Genomic DNA, 17418 nt, shown 5'->3' on the forward strand with positions numbered 1-17418 from the left:
TGAGCTCCTCAGTCTTTCGCACTGTAGTATTTGTGGCAGAGTCTACTGAGTGGATCAAATGGGTCCTTTTTAACTTGTAGTCAATCATACTCACTGACAAGAAGTTAACGCAGCTTTCCACATCATGAAAACTGATAATTCAAGTTACTGTATGTATATTGTTGACCTCTGAAAGACACATGGGCTTCAATGATTCCATGACAGAAAATTCTGAGTTATACAAGTCACTGGAAACTCAAGTCTGCTGTGATATACACGGCCTTTGCAAATGTATGTAAATCTTTGTGCACGAATATACATAAATAAAACCGAATAAAAATCAGGTTTTACAACTGCTCATTTCGTTTTGGTATTTTATATGAAACAAAGTCACTAAAACACTAGCACAATTTTAACATCTCTGAAAAAAATAAGTCATTAAATAAAACAAATACTGCTTTTCTGGAAATGACCAAACCTGAGTTTGACTCTGATGCATTCAGAACAGAGGGCTGAGTCAGCACAAGGGGAGGTCAAAGGTGAAGCATGCCTTCGTCACAAGGCTGAGGAGGAGCGGGGGGGCTAAATGTCTCACTGCTTTTATTTTCCACAGTCGCTTTCAAGAATTCCTCAATGCTGACCTCACTGTTTCAGAACTACAGCAGCAACATACAGTTTGACCTAAGCTCTAAAGCTGAGCCACCAGCAGACATTTCTTTACATGTTTTACAAACATAGAAAAAAACTATAATCAATATGAAAAAAAAATCCGTGTCCACAGGTACTAATACAAAAAAACGGGGGTTCCACACGCTATTGATAGGGTATGTTTTTTACTCGAAGCTGTATCTTCTAACAATTTGCTGACAACTTGCTGTATACTGTTTTTGAGCTGTACTTCATTTATTCTATTGATCAAGAAAGCTTTTCCTCTCAGTCTCTCCCGTCACCTCTGTTCTGTGTAAACCCAGACTGCAGTTCACCTAAAAGCCACTGAATATTTGCCATGCAACTGTTGGTCACAGCTGAGTCAGTCATGGTTTTTTAGTTGTGCTAAAAACAACAACAACAAAAAAAACCAAACAGGTTTTGCAGAATTTGGTGCAATATATATATTTTGGTGAACATTTGAGGGCATGAAGAATATAATGATTCTGGTGAAATATCACTTTTTTTTTAGCTCATTTTTGCTGACAGAGCTGAGAGTCACATATACTTTGTTCATGGATCTCCAAAAAGCTGAAGACCTCTGTTTTCACACTGTCTGGCTCTAATAAATGGTGCAACTTTGACAAATTTCAAAAAGAAAATGCCTTTCAAAGCCATCTGTGTGTTTTGGTGTTAAGTGGGGTAACCAGCTAACAATCCGAGGTAAATATTAGCTGGTCGATACTTAAATAACAACTTTTCACAATGCCGTGTAAATGTGCATTAGGTTCAGTGTCTTGCCCAAGGATGTTTTGGCATATGGAGGGGCCAGAAATCAACCTTATGAATAGTAGCCAAGCCTCTCTTCCACCTCAGCCATGGCCACTCATAGCTGTAAGCCAGGGGTGTCAAACTCATTTAGTTCAGGACCCATATGCAGCACAATTTGATCTCCAGTGGGCCGGACCAGTAAAATCACAGCAAAATGACCTATAAATAACCACAACTCCGAATTTTTCTTTGTTCTAGTGCAAAAAAGTACATTCTGAAAATTTTCACATTTAAGAAATTATCTTTTTACAAAACATTATGAACAACCAGAAATTTCTTAAGAAAAATAAACTCAATTTCAACAACATTCAGCCTCAGTTTATCATTTACACATTACAACTTCCAGATCACAGAGTAGGTACAAAACATTTAGTCACAGGTACACTATATTGCCAAAAGTATTCGCTCACCTGCCTTGACTCGCATACGAACGTAAGTGACATCCCATTCCTAATCCACAGGGTTCAATATGACTTCGGTCCACCCTTTGCAGCTATAACAGCTTCAACTCTTCTGGGAAGGCTGTCCACAAGGTTTAGGAGTGTGTTTATGGGAATTTTTGACCATTCTTCCAGAAGCACATTTGTGAGGTCACACACTGATGTTGGACCAGAAGGCCTGGCTCTCAGTCTCTGCTCTAATTCATCCCAAAGGTGTTCTATCGGGTTGAGGTCAGGACTCTGTGCAGGCCAGTCAAGTTCATCCACACCAGACTCTGTCATCCATGTCTTTATGGACCTTGCTTTGTGCACTGGTGCACAGTCATGTTGGAAGAGGAAGGGGCCAGCTCCAAACTGTTCCCACAAAGTTGGGAGCATGGAATTGTCCAAAATGTCTTGGTATGCTGAAGCATTCAGAGTTCCTTTCACTGGAACTAAGGGGCCAAGCCCAGCTCCTGAAAAACAAGCCCACACCATAATCCCCCCTCCACCAAACATTACACTTGGCACAATGCAGTCCGACAAGTATGGTTCTCCTGGCAACTGCCAAACCCAGACTGGTCCATCAGATTGCCAGATGGAGAAGCACGATTGGTCACTCCAGAGAAGGCGTCTCCACTGCTCTAGAGTCCAGTGGCAGCGTGCTTTACACCACTGCATCCCACGCTTTGCATTGCACTTGGTGATGTATGGCTTGAATGCAGCTGCTCGGCCATGGAAACCCATTCCATGAAGCTCTCTGCTGAAGCACTGTTCTTGAGCTAATCTGAAGACCACATGAAGTTTGAAGGTCTGTAGTGATTGACTCTGCAGAAAGTTGGCCACCTCTTGGTACTATGAGCCTCAGCATCCGCTGACCCCGTTCCGTCAGTTTACGTGGCCTAACACTTGGTGGCTGAGTTGCTGTCGTTCCCACACACTTCCACTTTCTTATAATACAGCTGACAGTTGACCGTGGAATATTTAGGAGCCAGGAAATGTCACGACTGGATTTGTTGCACAGGTGGCATCCTATCACAGTTCCACATTGGAATTCACTGAGCTCCTGAGAGTGACCCATTCTTTCACAAATGTTTGTAAAAGCAGTCTGCATGCCTAGGTGCTTGATTTTATACATGGAAGGCATGGAAGTTATTGGAACACCTGATTCTGAATATTTGGATGGGTGAGTGAATACTTTTGGCAATAGACTGTATCTAGAACTGAATGATACAGTATTTTACTTTTAAAAAGACAAAAAACAAGACAAAATATTACAAAAATGAGACACAAAATGACAAAAGAACAATGAGCAATCTAGCATTTTACTTTATAATCAAAGAAACTTGTCACGGTCTAGAAATTATTTTAAATTTATAGTTTTACAAATTTACAATTTGCAGTTAATGTCTTTGTAATTTTTCCACTTTACAAAGTCGTCCTGCAGGGCAGATTGGGGTCTCTGGCGGGCTGGTTCTCGCCCGTGGACCACATTTTTGACAACCCTGCTGTACACCCAATGTACTATCACTGGTTGCATTGCGTATTAGTTTGAGTTGCTAGTTTGTGGTAATCTGACTTTGCAAAAAGAATATGCACTATATTTTAAACTCAAAACTACAAAATAGTTCCACTAGCTGAGGTCTCAGTCAGGTAATGAGAAATATGTTGTCTTTAATATATGTTGCCGCACTTTGATATCTAATATTTGTAAAGTTTCAACCAATATACACTACCATTCAAAAGTTTGGAGTCACTTAGAAATGCCCTTATTTTTGAAAGAAAAGCAGTTTTTGTTCAATGAAGGTAACATTAAATGAAAGATAAATCCAGTCTGGACATTGTTAATGCGGTAAATGACTATTCTAGTTAGAAATGGCTGATTTTAAGGGAATATCTCCATAGGGGTACAGGGGAACATTTCCAGCAACCATCACTCCTGTGTTCTAATGCTACATTGTGTTAGCTAATGGTGTTGAAAGACTAATTGATGATTAGAAAACCCTTGTTCAGTTATGTCAGCACATGAATAAAAGTGTGAGTTTTCATGAAAACATGAAATTGCCTGGGTGACCCCAAACTTTTGAACGCTAGTGTACAGTCTTAGTACTTAACTTTTCAACAAGAAATTGTATTTTGCATGTATGTACTGTATTTTTTAAAAAGTACTGGAAATGTTGAAAGTCATTGACTTAGGAGTTACAAAACTGTTTAATGTGTTTAATAGAAGCATAATGTGAACAGATAAAAACTGAGCTCTTCTGCTGTCTTCAAATCTAGTGGGAAAGATGGAGGACATGAATTTTTATTGCCATCATTTAAGCACTGAGAAAATGCCACCTCACCTTCCAGATAAAAAATACAAACCTCAAACAGGGTTACTGTAAAAGCATGTCAGCTTTAAACAAGTTTTACTGATTCTTGCGTTTCTTTCTGCATTACATACAGCATGGTGTACATTCCATAATATTACCATTTTACCTGTTTGTATTTCTTGTAGGTTATAGTTTCACCTTTTTATATTTTTTGTATTTTATATTTTTGCCTGTTTTAACATTTTGTATTTATAAACCGTGGTGGGCAGTCACTGCATTTCACTGCCATACTGTATGTGCATGCGACGAATAAAAAATCTAAAGCATCACACCAGAAAGCAGTGGGTGCTGATGGGTTATGGCGGCACCACACTTCCCCACCAGAGGGCGGTATCACACAACCACAAAACCCTGTGAGATCTCCTTCAGCGGACAAAGAGCCAGATAAATCAGCTGCATGAGCTGACTTGTTCACTCACAAATACCAACAGGCTGATCAAAGTGGAGCAGTGTGTGACCTGAGAGGCAGCACAGCAGCCATTCTAATCTATAGATGTGGGCCAGCAGCTTTAATGATGGAGGGTGCTGAGAGGCGCTCTGCCTCCTAATCGTCTTATCTGCTGCCAAACAAACAACAGCACCTTTGATGTAGTTTATTTGTTAACAAAAGTGTTTTTTCTTCCAGTGGTGGCTCACATTCTGGGTCTAACCGAAGATCTAGATGTAGCTTGTTAAAACCGTACATTAAGTGTACATACATCAAGTACATTATATGTCCATTTTATGGCGTTCGGTGTCAAGTATTTGTAAGATTAGCTGCACAAATATTCAAAATTAGTGCTTGAAACTCCTCACACACAGATCAAATAAATGCAGGCAAGCCCAAACACAAACCACTATAATCAGGTTTTGGTGGCTTCATAGCAAAGACCCCACCCCAAACCTCATGTACTCAACTGGCACTGAGCCTCTGGGTAGCAGCTGATGGAAGTTTATCAAGTTTATCAGTGCTGCTGGAAGGGGTTTTCCCCCTCATTGTCATTTGAACTGAAAATTAGCAGTTACTGATAAGAGACAGTGATGGATGAACTCAGGCATGAAAAAAATAGCTTGAAAATGTGTTGTGTATTTAATTGTAGAGTAACTTCTAACAGTTTCATAATAATAATAATAATAAAAATAGTAATAATAATAATAATAATAATAATAATAATAAAAATAATAATAATAATAATAATAATAATAATAATAATAATAATAATAGTAAAACATTTTATTTGTTTAGCGCTTTTTAGAACACTCAAAGACACTTTGCATGTAAAACCAGCAAGCATAGTTTTATTATTAATGTAATAGAAGTACACTACTTCCATAAACAAGATAACTACGAAATGTATGATTAAGTACATGTTGAACTATAACCAATAGTTTACAAAATGTTCCTCTTGTGTGTAATATGAGTGTTATGAGATTTTTGTGGACATTTTTTTAATCAAAATGCCATGAAGCCACAGCCATAATATATATAATGTAATATAAATCCCACACCTCCGACTGCATTTTAAAGGAAGATGAGACAACAACTCTGTGTCTTTCTGCCATGTCGCTAATGACAGGTTAGGCTGGCAGCAGGGTGTCTGCTACGCCTCTTTCAAAGAACTGCTGCTGAAGCCCGAGCAGGACTGGAGCCTGTCAAATTACAGTGGGATCCCACCTCACTTCCCACTCCCTCTTCCCTCCATCTGCCTCTCGTCTATCTCTTCGCTGCCACTCCTCCTTGGCCAATCTTTTGTCTGTCAGGGTTTAAGTAACTCATTCAAGGAGTCTGAGTGACAAAAAACTAAAACCTTTGCGTTCCCTTTTTGTAACATAGCTGGCCAGTGCCTCTGTGCCCTCATATCTTGGACCGACATTGGACTGAAATACGTATGATGCTCTGAGAGCATTTCTGGAATTCCCTCAAAGGCAGATTTTTAAAATGGCAGCCGTTAGTGAATGAACCCCACTGTGTGAACACGCAGGGGAGTCTGGATGTGCTGCACTCTGATAAGTATTTGATATGTAAGACTAAATGATTGCCAACCATCAGCTCCTGCTTTGAGGTCTGGACTTCATCTGTGTATATCGAGAAAATGTTGGAATATTTGGACTTTTAATATGCCATACCGATAAGAACCGATGGCTCTCAGAGGCCATTTTCGACAGCAGGTAACAATAGAGGTCCCTACAGTATTGCCTCTTTAGCCCTTCCCCTCCAATATCCCTCCTTTGTCCACATCTAGCTCATCCCCTATTTCTCTCATCCAAAACCCCCCCTCCATCCCACTCTATCTCTTAACCCCCCCACCCCACCCCCCCACTGTCTTCTCTCTCCTCCTTTTCTGTCCAGCCCTCCTCTTCTTGCTCCAGAACTGTCAGATGGCATTAGCTCCTTTCACGCTCATGGCTTGTAGGAATAACAGCCGTGAACCTCGCCGAACAGCGCCATTCTCCTGCTCCAGTTAGCTCTCCACTCATCACAGGCTGTTGCGCAAATAACAATGTTATTCACGTTGTGCGCCTTCCCTTACACAACATGCCCCAGTAAAGGGCAAAGTTAGGCAGGCGCAAATCTCGGTGGAGAAGGTCATGGTGCTGAGTAAAGATGCGCACGGATTGTATAACACGGTCACGCTCGCTCATAATTATCAGCTCGTCCTCCTGACTCAAGGATCGACCCACAGCTTTGCTAAGATCGGGCTCACGTGGATCAAAAACGGATCCACTTCTTATCTACTTATAGAGCCACAGGCATGAAAATTTGTTAAATATATCGTGCTCAGCTTATTTCCCATGAAGTTTCAGCTGCAGGGCAAGTTGTGGTTGGTATTAAAAGCCCACTGTGACCAATAAGCTGTAAAATGTGCAGAAGTTTTTATTGTGCGGAGAAACAGGGTAAAATGATTCAGATATGGCATGCATACATGAAACAGATGCTTCTTACAGGGTGCTGATGTTCATGCTTAAGCCTGTCCAGTAGTTAATGTATTCCACTATCTTCAGGAGCCTTGTATTTTCAACATCAACATCTGTAATGTAATCTCAAATAGTCGCATTTCAGGTTTAATGGTGTGCATGGGTACTGATGCACCAGGTAGAACACCACAAAGTAGGAGAGCCAGGCTGAGCCAGGCCAGGCTAGCATCCCTCAGGGTGGAAAACCGAACACCTGAAACTAATACATGCCAGCTGGAGAGGAGATTTCTATTTCCAGCTGTTGTCACTGTATCTGCACTGATTATCTCTATATTTCATCGAATAGTATTTACACTGTAATCATTGATTAACACACTCACACTACACACAAGTGTGAGGGAGTGTTTGTATGTGTGAGGATAGAGGAAATACTGCAAATACATTTTTGCGAGGGTGATCTGAACTATGTGCGATGCAATTATCAGTTTGACAAGTAAGCACAGATAGATTAATACAAATATGAGGAAAGTGTAATTTCTCATCACTGTGTGCTTGACAAGCCCAGCATGGAAGGAAGGCTTAGAGGCTAATAATCAAAGCAGATTAGCCCAAGCTCTGATAGATGCTACGCAAGCCTGCTAATCATCCGAGTGATAACCATGAATCATCCAATCACAGTCAGAAATGAGCAGTGTGTTTCAAATTATGATTTTGATGGAATGATCTCGGTATCAGTGACCCATCAAAGTTCCTCTCTTTGACTTCCATTTGCCTCCTCTAGCCCAGTGTCGCAGTAATTCCTCCGTGTTAATACAGTATGTGTAAGTCGCTGCATATTAAGTGCGGCGAGGAAGGGTGGGCGGAAACACTGAAGCTTCAGAGCACCGGTGTCACTGTGATCTACGGCCTGCCTGCCCTGTGATTTAGCTTCAAAATGACAGACTTGCCCCTCATTGGGCTAAGGGTGGAGAGCTAATGACATGCTGCGTGGGCTAACGTGACTATTAGCCCACTCCGAGCAGCAGGAACCGACAGGAACACAATTCTGTCATTACGCCCTGAGGAGACCTCTAATCAGGGAGGCAGGGACACAAGGAGAGGCCAGTCACACTGATTCAGTGTGGAGACAAAGAGGTAACAGAATAACTCTGTCTTACGTTCACCTGTAGGAAAGCTGCAGCAGAATGTGCATGTTTCAGGTGACATGATAAGAGATTGCAGAGTAAGCACACATTGCTGATGTTTACAGCAATAGCACATTTACTCTATTTGAAGTAGCTGCTGGTACTTGTGAACAAACCAAAATTAGTGTGGCAGCAACCACTTTTTAAAAGAAATTTGTTCACTACTGTTCAAAAGTTTGGGGTCACCCAGGCAATTTCATGTTTTCCATGAAAACATGACGGAAATGTTCCTCTGTACCCCTATGGAGATATTCCATTAAAAATCAGCCGTTTCCAGCTAGAATAGTCATTTACCACATTAACAATGTCTACACTGGATTTATCATTCATTTAATGTTATCTTCATTGAAAAAAACTGCTTTTCTTTCAAAAATAAGGACATTTCTAAGTGAGCCCAAACTTTTGACATGTAGTGTGTATCTGCAGGTGATAAAGACACAATGGCAGTAATTTCGTTGGCTGGAGGCAACTTTGAATGTCGTTAACCTGCTTCTAAAATCAATACTACACAATATCTGAAAGAAAAAACACAATTTTGCATTTACAAATGAGAAGTTGAACTCACATTATTTATTTCAGTACACTCAAAGTTTTAGATGCTGCAGTCATACTCAGTCTGGTGTGACCAGCAAATTAGATTTGTGTGTGCAAACTTTACCCATATATTACTGTGTAAGTGAGTCATGTTGCAGACTTTATGACTCATCTCCACTTTTGCTACTGTTACACCACCAAAGAATAATTGAAAGTCTGTGCTCTTTTATTCCAAAAGTGTCTCTTTTGCTCAGTAAAAGCTACATAGTCCCAATTGAATTCTATGGACTACAAAATGTTAAAAAATGGTGGCCAGGCCTTTGAAAATACCCTAGAGTTCAATGTGATGTCATTAACTGTCCAAACCCCAGAGTCCACATTTACATCACATAACATGAGACTAGGACAAGCAATGAAGCGTCACTTTTGAGCATCTAAAAACTTCAGATGTTTCGCTTCTTGTCTGGATAAAGAACATTCGATTGGTTAAGCGATACAGTACAGTATAACGGCACATCTTCCAACAACTATACAGCTACTTTGCGTTCATGCTGCTGATGTTACCTCCACTCTGCTAGTGAGCATTGATAAAGAAGCTTGAAGTGACTCACTTAGGACTTGAACAGAGACGTCTACTGGACCTGTTGCTCTAAAGGGCCCAGTCCCCTCAACCTTGACTGCCACACATGATAGAATATTCATATTTTGTGGATTTCAACTGCTATTGTCTGTGGATTTGCAGCCTTGGACATCCTTTTTTCTACTTGTAATTACTACTGGGATAGTGACATGAAACCCTTCTACCATTTGGCTCATATTTATGGTAAATCCTACAATGCTAATTTAATTAGTTATGAGAAAAATCTACATTGTGTTACAAGAATGGCCAATTAAATAAATATATTAGTAAATTAAAGTCTAAGAAAACTCTAAAATACAGAGTAGCACCAATATATCATGTTTTCCAATTCCCAGCGAGTATATTTTCACATTATACCTGACACTGTGTGAAATAGCCCGATGCAGTTAAACCCACTCATCTTACACTTCAAGCGGATTAAAGCTAACACTAAGAATTATTAAGAGACAGCACTGCGGCAGGTTTGCTGGGGAACATTCTTTCCTGCAAAAATGTGGCAAGCCTCCATGCTGTAACCCACAGCCTGTAACCTCACTGTGTTAATCATACATTAGAATCAGTGCAGGCACATACCTACCTGTCTGGGCTCCAGGTTGTGACGATCCACAAAAATCCTGGGAAATGATGTGAAGTTTACGCATCTGTTGTGGAACGTACTACATCTCTCTGCTTTGATAGATGGCAGATATCAAAGTATTTATGGATACGTAAACTACTTACTATTTCACAAAAATCCCTCAGTAATATTGTTTTTATAGCTGTGACCCGGCTCATACTGAAGTGCAAGTGAGTAACAGTACTAGTAGTGTGTAGTACAGTTGATCAGCAGTGGAACATAATCAATTATATTTAAGTACGGCACTTTTTGAAGTATTTGCACTATATTTGAGAATTTAATTTTCATGCTACTTCATAGCAGTACTCTACACTACAACTCAGAGAGCTTCCTCTGCTGCATTACATTTATTTGACAGCAGTCATTTACATGATTTCAAGATTTTACAGAAAAGCAGAATAATAGATATAGATAATATCTTTGTAAGAAGATATGAATAAGCATGTGATCAGCATAATTATAGATTAAAATACAGCAAATAACTGTGCTTACAATAATCTGAATTCTTAATTCCAAATATACAAATATGTCTACATCTTAAATATGTATTCAGTTGTGAATTCGTATTTTTGCATTGTAATATTGTTACATGTATCTAAGCAAGGCTGCACAGTAGCTTGGTGGTTAACACTTTTGCCTTGCAACTAAAAGATCTCCGGTTCGCATCCCGGCCTTCCAGGGATCTTTCTGTGTGGAGTTTGCATGTTCTCCCTGTGCATGCATGGGTTTTCTCTGAGTTCTCCTGCTTCCTCCCACAGTCCAAAAACATGCTGAGGTCAACTGGTGATTCTAAATTGTCCGTAGGTGTGAATGTGAGTGTGATTGTTTGTCTTTATATATAGCCCTGTGATAGACTGGTGACTTGTCCAGGTGTCCCCTGCCTCCATCCTAAGTCTGCTGGGATAGACTCCAGCCCCAGCGACCTTAATGAGGATTAAGTGGTGTCTTGATGGATGGATGGATGGATGGATGGATGGATGGATGGATGGATGGATGGATGGATGGATGGATGGATGGATCAATCGATCTAAGCAAAGGTTGTTCTACATGACCAAAGATTGTCTAAATGGTCACTATGACATCAATTGCGATACCTGTTTTAATTATTCACAACACAATTATCAAGTTGTCAGAATGTAAGACACAAACAAAGTGACAGAAATCATCTTTAAGTACGTTGCTTAATGTTGGGGATTACAAGGACATGAGCATGCCAACAAGCATGGGAGCTTCACTGGGGAAATCAGCAGTTTGAACCTAAATAATGTCACAAAGTCTCACAAAGAGCAATGAAGCTAAAGGAGAACGAGGAGCACGACCTTGTGTCACTGATAACAATTTCAAAGGGCGAAACAGAATGTTAAATACACTTATTGGAGAAGATTTTTTATACCTGCAGGATCCATTACCATGTGTGTTTTAAAAAGAGATTTACCTTTTTAATACATTTACCACTACAAACTATTTACTTACTCACTACCTAGAGTATACAACCAGTAGTAGACAAAACAGCATTAATGCTGGGAGTAGTAGTGGAACTGTATAATATCACTGCATTTAAGCCTATTGACAATTTAGTTTTTATTTTTGACAGAAAACCGTCATAGAGAAACACTCAAAGTATTTCACTTACCGAGATTACTTTCATTGATTGCATCTGTGAAAACACAAAACAAAACCTTTATCAATACAGGTGATCAATTGAGATGGAATGTCAGGAAATATTTCAGCAGTGAGGCTGCAGCCTTTTTCCACGAGTGATGTTATGTCTGTGTGCTAAGCTGGGCCACTCTGCCTGACAAGATGAGGCCTGCACTGCAGGAAGGAACAGGTATGCATACTGATCCCAGTCCAGCATAGCACTGATGTGGAGGAGCAGTTGTAGGTCCTTCAAGTAGAGCAACGTTCTCGAGATCATTTAGACCAGGGGTGTCAAATTCACTTTAGTTCAAGGGCCACATTCAGCCCAAATTGATCTCAAGTGGACCGGACCACACAGATGGTACAATAACAGCACAATAACCTATAAATAACCACAATTCCAAATGTTTTCCTTTGCTTTAGTACAAAAAAGTATGTTCTGAAAATGTTCACCTTTAAGAAATTATCTTTTTACAAAACATTGTGAACAACCTGAAGTTTCTTAAGAAAAATAAGTGAAATTTCAACAACATCATGCCTCAGTTTATCTTTTACACATTACAACTTAGAGATCACAGAGTGTCTACAAAGGCACAAAACATTTAATCATCTGGAATTGAATGATATAGTATTTTATTTTATGATCATAACAGCAAAAGTCAGGCAAAAAATAAAGACAAAAAACAAAAAGAAGACAAAATTTTACAAAAATGAGACAAAATGACAAAAATGAGGCAAACGACACAAAAACAAAAGAGATCAAAATTTGACAAAGTTACAAAGTGACAAAAATGGACAAACAACAAAAACGAGACAAAAAATTACACAAATGACACAAACAAGACAAAAAATTACTAAAGCGAGAAACAAAACAACAAAAAAGTAGACAACACAATCAAGACAAAAAGTAAACATTAAACGACAAAAACGAGAAACAAAATGACAAAAACATGAGACAAATGACAAATAATGAGACAAACGACAAAAACGTGAGACAAACGACAAAAGTCAGACAAAAAAACAACAAAAACCAGACAAAATATTACAAAAATGAGACACAAAATGACAAAAGAACAATGAGCAATCTAGTATTTTACTTTCTGATCAAAACATTTTGTCATGGTCTAGAAATTATTTTAAATTTATAGTTTTAAAAATTTACAATTTGCAGTTTATGTCTTCTCTGTAATTTTTATACTTTACAAAGTTGTCCTGGGCAGGATTGGACCTTCTGGAATGTTTGACACCCCTGATTTAGACAATTTTGAAACATCTGTTTGAAGAACAACATCAGATTATCCTACAGGGTTTTTCCTGGCTCTGAATGGACCTTAAGAGGCGACCGCACATGATAGTAAGCATGATATGTCCATGAACAGTAAAGGCAATCAGTCTGTGGTAACTAATCTGGCAGAAATCTTAGAAAAAGTTCCTCTCTACACTGTCTGAGCATTTGATCAATTCAGATGTCTATAATGTTCGAGTAAATAAAATGCAAATTAACAGTAGTATTTATTTTTCTTGTCTCAATTCTTATAATTTTGTGACTGGCAATTTTTCTTTGCTGGAGGGTGAAAAATCCATTTTGGATCAAGTACTGCCAGTATTGAAACCAAATCTATGCCTTTACCCAAATAAACAGCAAACCTCTGGCAAACAAAGGACAAATGATCTGCATATGCGTTTTAGTATTTGGGTTGACCCAGTCTTTAAAAGACTCAACGAATGATATGGTAACCTTACATAGCATAGGTATGACAATGTAACAATACACTCCCCCAAAACATCACCACACTATGCCAGTTAAACTATTACTCATTACAGAAAAAAAGTCATTTCAAATACTGCAACAAGGCATGAGTGAATATTTAACACTGTTTAAAAGATGTCTTAACAACTGCACATAACCGCTTTGCTGACTTATCAGATTAATCTCAAGGCAACACAACCCCTGCCCTCCTCATCAGCAGCTTAGAGAAATGCTCCTGACATCCTCACACCGAGCACCGAGAGCGAGGCAGCCTTACGAGGCAGAAATGGTGACATCACCCGAACAACAGCTAAACAAAATAGGCCACAGCTGTTTGGTTCTTTAGGCTACAAATTAGACTCAATATGCCACATGGCATCACATCACAGGGAGGACAAAGAAATAAGCACCAAACCATCTCCGTTTGACTCGGCTGCTACGATCTCTTTCTGCTTGCTTACTTTCTCTCTTCTGTTTTCCACACATGCAGACACAGAGCTCATGCTAATTTGCACTAGATGAAGAACGAGCAGCCGAGGATGTATTGGTGGGGAATGGATGAATTATGGAGGGATTTAAATAATAAATGGACCCTCTTCAACCAGACGAGAGAGTCTTGAAAAAGGGGGGTACTCAGAGGTAGTGGGACATTTTATGGAAGCCAGAGTCTCTATACAGATCTGGGGCATATGAATTATACCTTACTGGGTCCATTATCGCTTATCAAAGCATCAAATGAATTATTCTGTGCATGGGGGCCCTGTGAATGTGCGTACAGCACTGTTATAGTTCCACTTCAACAAGAAAACAGAAGGATTGGGCAATGCTTCCATATGCACACATATGGAAGCAGGGATGGAAACACCTGGGAGGAATCAGTTAGCTGTCAGCGTGGAGACATTAAGCCTTCATATATAAAACAGTTCATGAAGCCTTTAATGATGCAGACACTGTATGTACACCACAGGACTGAGGAAACACCAAACATCATTCTTACATTTATCCACACAGATAAACTTCCAGTATTCCTTAAAGAGATCGGACAGGGACTAGAGACGGATGAAGGTAAAGAAGAAGAGAAAGGGAGAAAAGGAGACGTGTGGGAGTTATCCTCAGTGTTTTTTTTTTTTTCTCAACCTCCATTTAGTGACTGTAGTCTAAAAATATCCAAACCCAGGAAGGCTTCCCCAAAAACCAACTCAATATTTCCCCAGCAGCATGTGGGGAGCATCCGTCTGAGCTGCTGGTTCATGCCAAGTCAGAGAGGCCAACTTACGGTCTCTTCATAAAATTCAACTACTTTGATTCAGTAACTCTGACCTTTAAATGAGCAGTGTGCTGCCATGCTGCGTGGTTGCTACACTTACAACTTATAGTTCAGAAAAGAGTACTAACAAAGCTCTACAGGGTAGTCCCAACACTAAACAAGAGAGCGCGGTACTCCGCCAAGGCTGCTCATTCCCCCATATGGCATTGTCAGAAATGCAGCACATTTTTTGTAGAAATGCAGCATTTTTTATTCGTTATTGATGATCAGAAATATAGAATGTGTCCATTTAATATAGATGTACCCACAATCAAAATGACCTTGTGCTGAGCACAGGCGTGTGTTATCCATGTGTACATTAAGTACGGATACCAAATCGTGTGACCTCAATATGTAGTGGGCTTCGGGAATTAATGGGATTCAGAAACACCCCCACAATTTAATCAATTGTTCCTTGTATGATTTCCGATGGATAAGTCCCGGAGGATTTGTAGTAGGATCGCAATCGTGATCATCAGCAGGCAGCTGATGTAGTGTTCACTTGTTGTCATAGTTACAGTGACGCCATGCTGCTATCTTGCAATGATACAGAAATCCGTAACAAATCCGTGGATCCAGACCATAAGCCACATCACTGCCAAAATCTAATGAGGTGGTTCTTGTTTCATTTCTAACCTTTCCTGAAAGTTTCATCCAAATCTGTTATTCCATTTTGAGTAATGTTATATCCTCAATCTGTTGCTAACAGACAGATTCACAGGACAGACGTACGCCGATTGTCAAATCAATCTGCCGCGTTCCTTGGCGGAGTAAAAGAAAACAGTTTGTGTTTTTTCTGAGTCTGCTAAAAAACAAAGCACACTTTACATACAATGCTTTAATCAGCACTTTCATGGTCACAGAAATAGTACTGTCTTGTTAATGCTCATCAAGCTTGCATGCATCGTGACTGAAGGGTGATGGGAGTCTCCAAATGGTAGTCAACATCCAAACTGATTTTTCCAACACTCCTCACTGAGCCACAGAGATGTTGGAAGTAGAAGCATAAATGCTCACTGATGAAGTCTATATTTTCACAGCAGATGATTGAACAATACTATGTGAGTGGTACTTTACTTATATGCTTAAATTAATAAAAGTCAGCCTGCTAACCAGTGTCACCTTGGTTTCTGTACTGAAAGTGGATATCACTTTGCTGATTCGAATCACTTCAGTTCAGTTGAAAGATTCAGCCGCTGAGTTTTTTTCCTAAGGTCATAGTGTCCCTAAGTCTGTGAGAGTCCATAAAGATCTGACCACAGGCATCTGCATTCAGCCCAAAATGCGACTGCTTCCAGAGGAGTACAGTGTGTGGTGGAAAATGCAGATAGGACCTACTACACATGTATAAAATAGAGTCCTTAAAGCAGATTTCAACAATGCAGAAAAGTAGTATATAATAACTGTCCACATGGAAACTTTCATAAAGGCTTTTGTTGGCATCACATTTCAAATGCTTCTGGACATACACCAGGATCGTGTAACGGCATGGCAGTAGCTACACATATTGCCTTTCACACCACCCAATGTTTCTTCATTATAGGAATATCCTCAATCTGTTGCAAGTTCAAGCTGGTATGTTCATTTGAAGACAAAACTAGCCTAAACAAGTGTTGCACACAAGCTCAGCTGCTTATTATTGACATCAGCTTTATTAGATTAGGATTGTTTCAGTGCCTCTTTGCTTTCTAAGCTTTTAATGAGGAAGTTAGGTACCATCAAGCATCGCTGAGCTTAAAGTGATACCGAAAGTCCACAGTGAGGAGCTGCAATGCTGAAAGTTACTGACCCAATCAGTGACAATAGTGCTTCACTACAGTCAGTTCACTTTTGGTGCATAATACTAATGTCTACCTGTGGGACCTGAATATTAGCTGGATTTCAAACGAAAGTGTCACATTTGGAAAAGGGCTGGCTAATGTAGCTGAAAAATGTATCGTGATATAATGTTTGATGTGAGCTGATACTTATAATTACTCCACAAAGGAACGCTGCGCAGCTATGTGACGATGGGCGTTGGATTGTCTGTCTGTCTGTCTGTCTGTCTGTCTGTCTGTCTGTCTGTTGGACTGTGTGCAATATTGCTCAAAAACAGACTAATAGATTTGGTTGTAATTTTCAGGGAAGGTCGGAAATGACACAAGGACCAAGTGATTAGATTTTGGCAGTGATGCAGCTCATAGTCTGGATCCACGGATTTGTTAAGGATTTCCCATTGCGAGATATAGCTGCCGGCACGGCGTCGCTGTAATTATGACAGCAAGTCAACACTACATCAGCTGCCTGCTGACAATCACATGATTGTGATCCTAATACAAATCCACCACTACAGACCACAAATTTTTCAAAGATTTCATCCTTCGGAAATCATACAACGACTGAGCACCCTTGGCAGAGTACTGAGCTCTCAGAGTGCTTTTCTTATTATTGACAATTTTTTGTTACCTATATTAACACAGAAAGAAACACATATATAAAGAAAAAATAAATAAGGATAAAGCACTATATTTTAAGCAATAAAGCAAGCAAAACCCTGAGACATACAGAAGCTAAATAAGGCAAAGCCCCTGCACCACCCTGAGGTCGAAGTAAGTTATGTT

The 17418-nt window shown here is 39.7% G+C and overlaps 1 protein-coding gene across 2 annotated transcripts in view; it reads right to left on the reverse strand.

Annotated features, from left to right (window-relative positions):
* The window catches only part of nr6a1a (nuclear receptor subfamily 6, group A, member 1a), a 128887-nt gene that overhangs the window by 46943 nt on the left and 64526 nt on the right, over window positions 1-17418 (reverse strand). Inside the window, exon 4 of one of the 2 annotated variants that reach the window (XM_055011757.1) lies at window positions 11755-11778. The exons of the other annotated variant lie outside the window; for it this stretch is intronic. Within the exon in view, the coding sequence (XP_054867732.1) occupies window positions 11755-11778 (24 nt within the window). The remainder of the gene's footprint in view (window positions 1-11754; window positions 11779-17418) is intronic. 2 annotated transcript variants of the gene reach the window in all.

Source organism: Amphiprion ocellaris, chromosome 6 (genome assembly GCF_022539595.1).
Source record: "Amphiprion ocellaris isolate individual 3 ecotype Okinawa chromosome 6, ASM2253959v1, whole genome shotgun sequence".
NCBI classification, from domain to species: domain Eukaryota; kingdom Metazoa; phylum Chordata; class Actinopteri; family Pomacentridae; genus Amphiprion; species Amphiprion ocellaris.